Source organism: Tachypleus tridentatus, chromosome 13 (assembly GCF_004210375.1).
Source record: "Tachypleus tridentatus isolate NWPU-2018 chromosome 13, ASM421037v1, whole genome shotgun sequence".
Lineage (NCBI taxonomy): Eukaryota > Metazoa > Arthropoda > Merostomata > Xiphosura > Limulidae > Tachypleus > Tachypleus tridentatus.
In genome coordinates this window covers 33,739,817-33,749,117 of record NC_134837.1, presented here as the reverse complement: position 1 = coordinate 33,749,117, position 9,301 = coordinate 33,739,817, and the positions used below count along the sequence as shown (strand labels likewise).

The following is a 9,301-nucleotide window of genomic DNA, read 5'->3' as shown; positions in this document are numbered from 1 at the left end:
CGCTGATACAGCACAAGGACGAATCTGTTTATTTATTATTAAACACAAAACTACATTAGGGCTGTCTGTGCTCTGCCCATCACGGGTACCGAAATCCGGTTTCCAACAGTACAAGTCTGCGGATGTACTGCTGTAACCCTGGGAGACAGGACAACATCTGTAGGACAATGAATTGAATAGAAGTGTTTTCAGAAAACTATATATCGTTGCGTTAAATCAATAGGGTAAATATTTTACTTTATTATTATTTTATTTTATTATTATTATGCCTCTCGATTCCAGGAAGGAACATAGGGCCGCAATCGCTTGCGGATTCATTAACAGGCTAGTTTTTTAAGTAAGTAAATTGTTAGCCTACTGCACAACCCCCAACCAGGAGGAGAAACCTGAGCCGTCCCTAATTTTGCAGTGTAAGACGAGAGGGAAGGCAGCTAATCATCACCACCCACTGCCAACTCTTGGGCTACTCTTTTACCAACGAATAGTGGAATTGACCATCACATTATAACACCCCCAAGGCTGAAAGGGCGAGCATGTTTGGTGCGACAGGGATTCGAACCTGCGACCCTCGGATTACGAGTCGAACGCCTTAATCCACCTGGCCATGCCGGGCCTCTGACAAGATAGAGAACTAGCACAAATTTATAACTTTTCATGTTTTCTCTGATAATATTACTGAATAGACGAAGTAATCAACTGGTTAGAATGACAAAATAAAAAGGGTGAAAAAGTTTGTATTCATAGTAAAGCTATTAAAGCTAGCTGCTGATACACCTAACTTTTGACCTACTGATCAGACGAAAAAGCAGCCAGTCAGCAACATCAATACCTCACCCCCTACGATAAATGATTAACTACCATTCTTATAATACACCCAGCACAGATTTGAATATGAATCATCAGTTTCGAATTCCAGAGGTCTACCACAAAGCCGACCACGCGATCCAGAATAAAAGATATAAATAATCGTATTAATGAACTTATTTCGAAGGATCGCTTGTCGAGTGCACATGCTTTAGGTAACCAAAGGAAGAGAAGAGACAGAATGCTCAGTTTTTCTCTTTTTGAAGTAGAATTTCTTCCATGTTATTGAAGAATGTGAAAACAGAACACTCCAAAAATGTACAACTAGAATGTTTTAAAAAGAACTGCAGCATTACAAAATATAAAGAACGTACAAACTACACAAATTACAAGTTTATTTCAGAAAGGGCTTGATATAAACATGGTTGATAAAGGGAACCATTTTTCTAGCGTTCATTATTATTTCTGATGTCAAATTTCAAGGCTCGAAGAGAAAGTATATGGACTATCTTTAAAAGGAGCCCAAACACTAATTCTGTTAAAATTAGCTGCTATAGTTTCTTGATATTTACTTATTACCTTCATGGGGCAGGGACGTAAGGCCAGATTTATTTGGCCTTTTTCTCCCATTTTTAACATTATCAATGAAATTAAATGCAAAACTACATTATTTTGATTTTGAATAAAATACAAATGATAAAAACAAAAATAAAAACGTAAAAAATATTATAACAGCTTTTTTTTAATTTAGTGTTTCATATTTGCATGCATAAACCAGTTTCCGAAAATAATATCAGGTCATTCCTCAAGTCATATCCGATTTTAGGTTCAGAAAAAGAAAAAGAATTTCAAATGTTTTTAATGTTATTTAATCAATAATATATGTTCCATTATTGTAATTACTTCCTTCCAATGATTCACAAGCTTCTGAATGCCATTTCTATAAACTTCTTGGGGTTTGGAAGAAAAGAATGTAGAAAGGGTAGTTTCGACATCTTCATTTTTTCCAAGCTCTTTTCTATCAAGATAGATCTGCAAACTTCGGAATAGATGGTAATCAGATGGGACAATGTCTGGAGAATAAGAAGGATGTGGAAGTTTTTCCCAGTTTAGCTCTTCAATCTATGTAGGTGTGATCTTTGCTGTATGGGGCCGTGCATTATCCTGGTGTAACACAACACCTTTTCGATTGATCAAAGCAGGTCTCTTTTCTTTCAGTGCAACATTAAAGCGCTCTAACTGTTGACAATAGAAGCCTAATATAATCATTACATTGAATCGCAGCAGCTCAAAGTGGGTCATAACAACAATATCCAACCAACCACTTAACAAGACTTTCTAGGGTAGAGATCCATTTTGGGCCGTGCTTTAGCCAGTTTACCTCCACTGAACCATTGTCTGCAGCCCTTAACATTTTTATAAAATATCCATATGTCATCTCCAATCTCTAACCTGTCCAAAAAAGGTGAGTTACGTTTACAAGAGTGCAGAGAAGTGCAAATGTCCACTCTTTCTCTAAGGTTGGCTTCTGTCAAATCATGGAGGACTAATTTTCCAAGTTTTGACACCTTTCACAGTTGTTGCAGATGACGGTGAACTGTTGAATGGGTCGAATTAAGCTTCAACTGTTACTGCACAATCTTCATCAGGTGAGGCCAGCTTCAAGCCATTATTAAACTCAACAGGACGACCTGAACGTGGTGCATCACTTAAGCTGTAGTCATCTTATCTGAACTTTTGAAACCACCTTCGACATTTTCTTTCATTGAGAAACTCCGCACCATAAACACCTTGAATGTTTCGTGTAGTTTCTGCTGCACTATTGCCTTTTTTATACTCATAAAGCATTATGTGCTTAATGTGTTTCTCAGACACATCCATCTTTATAATGGTTTATTTGATTAATGATCTGAAAAAATGAAGTTGGGTTAGTTTCTTTTATTTGTCTGAACATTTTTATACACGTCCTACTGCATATTTTTGTCATTAAAGCATTCAACAAAGAGAGAAATGACGGAAATGCACTTTCTGTATTAAATTTTCGGGTAATATTTATGGGATGACCATATATATGTAATCATAAACGACATAATTTGTTCAATAAGTAGTTGGTTTTATGCAGATGAGGTGCTACATCACGATCAGTTGGAAAGAAAACTGTATAACCATCAAACAAATAAAATTATTGTATCAGGAAGCTAAGAGTTGTTGTTTCGTGTATTTTACATTAACAAGTGCTTAATAGAAAAAAATATTTTTTTTAGAACACAGTTTAACAAAATAAAAATACACGCCTCTCACATGTCTATTTTTCCTTTTTTGATTTTTGTTTCTTTCTCACATGTCTATTTTATTTCAGTGTCAGAATCACATACGGGTATCATGAGTCTGAAAGCGAGTTTGTGACCAATACATTAAACCTGCATTTTTTTCAAAAGATTGAGAAAAATTGTCTTTAACCATATTTTTTGAACTCGATATTTTCTCTTATAACAACGTTGAAATAAATGTGGTAAATCATCTACAATTTAAACAAAAAGGTTTATTTTAACATGAAAATTGATGTTTTAAAAAGTCGAAAAAACAGCTGTGTGAGAAATTTCACGATCAGAAAAATCAAATCTCCATAAAAAATGTGAAGCTACTAAAATTTGTAAAGTCTCTGTAGATTAAACAAAAAGTGAGGAATGATCCTGATGCCTGAGTCGATTTATTGCTCTTTGGTCGTGCTTGTTGCGACCTGGAGGCGTCAGGTGCTTTGAAGACTTCTTCCTTGACCGTAAACGTTAGAAGAGTGACACCTGTGACTAAGGTTCAAGCACTTCGCTGGCAATTACAAGGTTCCTATTTCCCTCTTCTGGGTCATACCTTTAAATGTAAAATCTCATAACTTGTTTTTGTTTTGTTTTTAATTTCGCGTAAAGATACTCCAGGGCTATCTGCGCGACCCGTCCCTTATTTAGTAGTTTAACACAAGAGGAAAGGCAACTAGTCATCACCACCCACCGCCAACTCTTAGGCTACTCTTTTACCAACGAATTGGATTAACCATCACATTATAACGCCCCCAGGGCTGAAAATGCGAGCATGTTTGGTATGACCGGGATTCGAACCCGCGACCCTCGGATTACGAGTTGAACGTAATTAACACGCTTGGTTACGCCGTGCTCGAAAGCTCATGCATTTAGTGCTATGTTACAATTTCGTCTAATTTCATTACGTAACAGTTTCATACTTCATACACAGTTCAATGCTAAATCATCACTTCTTCACTTAAGTTATTACGCATATTTGACATAAATACCCTTTAAATACTTTATTCATATCTTAATCCAAGTGACATTTTAAGATCCAGCCGCAGGTGATCCTGATGAATGACGTGGCAAGATTGATTTTAATTCCTTGAATCTGTTGTGGTTACCATGGAGATTATACTTTACGCACTTCTTTTGACGCACGCGCATTAATAACCCACTGTGTATGCAGTAAGAATGACTGTCAACTACCCGTGCCGTGCAGTGCAAACTAACTAGACTGAGACGCCATGATTAAGGGCAGACGGATTAAAATAACCCTATTGATATTAGTGGCAAAGGCATTCTGGTGCAACTGTTTTTTCACTGTGTCAGCACAATTATGAAGATACCATCATCAGGGACAACGGCTCATATCAAAGACGAACCAGAAACTAAGGTCATACACGGAGGTATGTTCAAAACATTTTTCACTGTATTATTTCAGTATTTCAACAACACCGTAGTCTATATAAATTTGGCGTTTCATAATTTTCATATGTATTTATCTCGTTTCTTACCAGTTTAACGAAATCTACAATATAGAGCAGCTGACACCACGTGTATATGTTACTTTTTCTTTCAAATTAATTTGTTGTTTTACCGAGGGACCTAAGATCTCATGTTTTGTGAATTTTACACTGCTGAATATTCATGAGAAAAACGCATTTTCTTACAACAGTTTAAAAATACAGATACCTCTGGCTCACTGTTTTTTTTTTACTTTTAATACATATTCAGTAAACTGCATGAACCAATACATATTCAGTGAAAAGCTGTCATCTGATAATCAGTTTGGAAGAAGAAAGTACTCCTTTTGGTAGAAGAAACCTAAGTAACCAAACATTAACAGAACGGGATAGTTCTTAACCCCATATCAGAGTCCTCCGCTTGTACAGCGGTAAGTCCAAGGATTTACAATGCTAAAATCAGGGGTTCGATTCCCTTTGGTGGATTCAGCAGATAGTTCGATGTGGCGTTCATTTCAGAACACACACACACACATATCAAAACTCAGCAAATCAAGAATGAAAACAGTATCTCGATTTAGAAGTGAAAATGTTCATTTTTTTAACTACTCGTCCAACATACGTGATTAATTTATTTTCTAAGTTCAAAGAAATAGTTAGTAAATAAGATAAAAATAGAGGTAAGTGCATCTATAACCATGAAGAAAGTAAAGATTCTTTGTACTGATGATAAATTCCTGTCACACTAAACATGCCCTTTCAGCCGTGGGGGCTTATAAAGTTACGGTCAATCCCACTATTTGTTGGTAAAAGAGAGAGTAGCCCAAGAGTTGACGGTGGGTGGTGATGACTAGCTGCCTACCCTCTAGTCTAACATTGAAAAATTAGAGATGGCTAGCGCAGATAGCCCTCGTGTAGTTTTGCGCGAAATACAAAAATAAACAAACCAATGATAAAAACATCCATCATCTTATGCAGAGTCACGAACTGTGTTTTATTATTATTATTATTCACGTGATTATCTGTCACCACCTCTGTACTAATAAAGTTTGATGATGAGGTGTTAGGTAAACGATTATATTAGTGAATATAGATTAATTTGTTGGTAAAATTGAGATTCTCTCTGTAATGGGCCATTGACTTCTTTTACTAAAGTTCATTTAGAAAGTTTATAAGGAAAAGACGTTACGAAAGCTTATCAGCATTTCAACATGAGTAATCTTACAGTAATTTTACTAGATTGCAAAAGCAGACAGAGGAGAGTGATGTGAAACATCCGAGGTAGAGATCTGTGAGTGAATGTAAAACAAACTTAAATTGAGCAGTTTTACCTGATTCTGAAATTTACGTTTTTTATACGCACGTTTAAAAAGAAAAAACAAAGCCAATTTTGGTACATATATTTTTAAAAGTGCTACAACACTCATAGATACTTACCGATGTTATAGAATCTCTATATATATATAGAGAGAGCAAAAAATATCTGTGTCTGTCTGTTTGTCCTTATCTAACTAATCTTAGGTCGTTGGGCCAATTTCAACTAGACTTTGTGGAATGATAGTTTGAAACACGGGACATGTTAATGTCAAGTCTACACCCTTTCACCCTCCATTATTATTGTTATTAAACGTTTATTGCCTTTGACGTAAATTAGCATTAACTTCATGCATAGATGGTGCCACGTACTTACACACACAGTTAAAATTTCCGCCATTTTTGCAATAGTACATAAACTCGTCTGAAGTTTTTACTCCAACAGCCATCATAAGGCTGACATGAAGAGCCGTTTCGTGATTTATACCTTGCCATACTTAATATAGCTAATGATACATTTGTATAAAGATTCACAGGCTAACTAATCTAATCCAGTGGCCCGATTGGCTTATTAAATATACTTTTATAAATTACTTATATATCAAATTCCCGCCCCTTTGTAGCTCAGCGAAAAATTTGAGGAATTATAACGCTAAAATTGAATTTCGATTCCTGTGGTAAACACAACACAGATAGCGTATTGTGTAGCCTTGAGCGAAATTCAAAATAAAACAAACATACGAAACCCTAGCGGCGATTAACAATAATAATTACAATACTGGTACTGTCTTTACAAAACTGTTATGTTACCAATGACCTTGTTTGGTGTTTTTGTTTCCCTAATTTAGCAGTTTAAGACTCTTGGGCTACTCTTTTACCAACACATTATAACGCCCCCACGGCCGAAAGGGTGCGCATGTTTGGTGTAACGGGGATTCGAACTCGCGACCCTCGGATTAGGAGTCGAACGCCTTAACCCACCTAGCCATGTCGGGCCGATTTCCTATGTATACTAAACAGAAAATAAACGATTTCACAAAACTGTCTTGGGGAAGGGGGAGTTAGTCAGTTCTTTACTGGATGTTGTGACAGGTAAAACGTGAAAGACTGAATAACATTCTAAAATGTATTGAAAAATCACGACAGGAATGAACCTTATAGAGGCAGTAACCAACTACTTCTTATAAAGGCAGGCACAGTTAGTAACCAACTACTTCTTATAAAGGCAGGCAGAGTTAGTAACCAACTACTTCTTATAAAGGCAGGCAGAGTTAGTAACCAACTACTTCTTATAAAGGCAGGCACATTTAGTAACTAACTACTTCTTAGGTACGTATGGTTTTCAAGTTTATTTTTAATATAAATTGTTTTAAGTTCTTCTGTTGTTTTTTTCTCTCTGGTGTTTCAACATTTTTCCATCTCTTTGTGGATACAATATTTTGGATTATGGTTCAGTATTTACTCTGACATTCCGACGTATATACGCTGTGTATTAAGCACGAATCTCTTTGTGTTATATACAAATATATATAAATCTTGATTTTGTTTGGATCAAACGGTGGCAATTGTTCAATGGTAGATCCATGTGATCTTTCTTTTATAATCTTTCATTCAACAACCAAACCTTTCTTGTTTGATAAATATATTTAGACACATGATAAAGTTGTTTTCAAATGAATATAAAGCAACATGTTATATTTTTTATTTGAAGTTTCGACATCTTAAATGCTAGTCTTATTTATTATTTAATGTAAGTCTTATTAATATTATTATGAGCTATAAAATATGTGCTTTTTTATTGTTTCTTATATTTATTAGTTTGTTGTACTATACTTATTTAACCACTCGCACCACTATACAGTAATATGTTATGTAAGTGGACACTAAAATGACGTTATATTAGGAACGTGACACTTAACGTTGTAATTCGTAATGTCACGACGTCAGTAAAATGTGCGCATGCCACGAATCACGAGAAGAATTATGCACTCTTCAGGCTACAATACATCATGCCATGGAACTTCAAAAATAAGAAATGAAAATATCTGTTAATGTTAATTTTGGTTTTATTTATTCTTGAAACAGAACACTTTCGAGGATCGTGCGGAAGTACATCTAGTTATAAAATTTCACGTGTATGAAGATTACATTTGCATAAACTTAGCTTGTGGATTTAGCGCTCACTTAAATCTTATAATATAGCCGAGACACCAAAGATATTTTTGGGTTTATGGATTAAAACATGATTTACAGCAGCAGTGGATTTCGTAGATTCTAATTATTATATTATACCTTTCTGTATATGTGTACAAATTTGAGTTAGCCATTTGACATGTAGAACTGACTTCATTAATTTATAAATTTCTTTCTTAGTTCTGATTTAAACAGTTGGCTTTCTTTGATAAAATGTCTTTCTTGAAAAGTGTTTCGTTACTTGACTTTAATCTGACATAGAGTTAAAATACTTGGTTGGATTTTTTTTAAATATTTGTTTCGGGTTTTTTCTTTTGAAAATTAGATTAAACTCGCTTTGATTCTTCTCCGAGATTGCGTTTTAGCTTTATCATATTATATTAAATATTATATTTTTGTTTCGTTGAATATCGTGCAAAATTACTCGAATAAAATTTACTCTTGTCTTTTCTAGTTTTCAAGTTATAGCTGGTCAATACCACCTGCTGCCAAGTTTTATGCCACTCTTTACAAACGAATCGTGGAATTCGTTTTAACATTTTATATCAATCTTCCAGGACTAAAAGGGCTAACGTATTGAGTGATGCGATTTTATGTCACATAAAACTTAATTATTCGATACGTTTACTAGACTACTACTGAATAACGCTTGAATTACTTGTAATACAGTTAACAAGTAATACCTCGGTATTGATGTGAACAATGTATTTTGCAGCTTGAATACACTTTATAATGCTCGGGTTATTCATGTTTTTTCTTGTCATTCTCCTTTACAAGGATGCCTAAAAAAAGACAGAAGTTGTAATCATGTGGTAAAGCCCTCAGATGGATAGCAGAATGTTAAAGAAAACTTCGAATTTCGTGCAAAGCTACATGAGGACTGTCTGTAATAGACGTTTATAATTTAGCAGCGACATATTGCAGGAAAGGTAACTAGTTATCACTAACTACCACCAATTCTTCAGCTACTCGTTTACTAATGAATAGTGGGATTTATCGTTCAAATTATAACGCTTCCAAGAATGAAAATGCGAGCACGTTTGGAGATATGTAAATACGAATCCGTAACCCTCCGATTGTGACTCGAGTGCCCAAACCACTTGGTCATGCCAGGCCTTATTCCATATCCAATAAAAACATTTAATTTTTGTGTTAAATGGTGTTCAACTCAAGTATGAATTTAGTAATAAACCTCTTGTAATACATGTTGTATCTTTAGGAGTCCTA

General features: G+C 35.0%; 1 protein-coding gene across 1 annotated transcript in view; it reads left to right on the top strand.

Moving 5' to 3' along the window:
• Window positions 1-4,283: 4,283 nt before the first annotated feature.
• Window positions 4,284-9,301, top strand: part of LOC143237169 (synaptotagmin-4-like) — a 30,618-nt gene continuing 25,600 nt past the window's right edge. Inside the window, exon 1 of the mRNA XM_076476134.1 lies at window positions 4,284-4,510. Within this exon, the coding sequence (XP_076332249.1) occupies window positions 4,441-4,510 (70 nt within the window). The 5' untranslated portion in view covers window positions 4,284-4,440. The remainder of the gene's footprint in view (window positions 4,511-9,301) is intronic.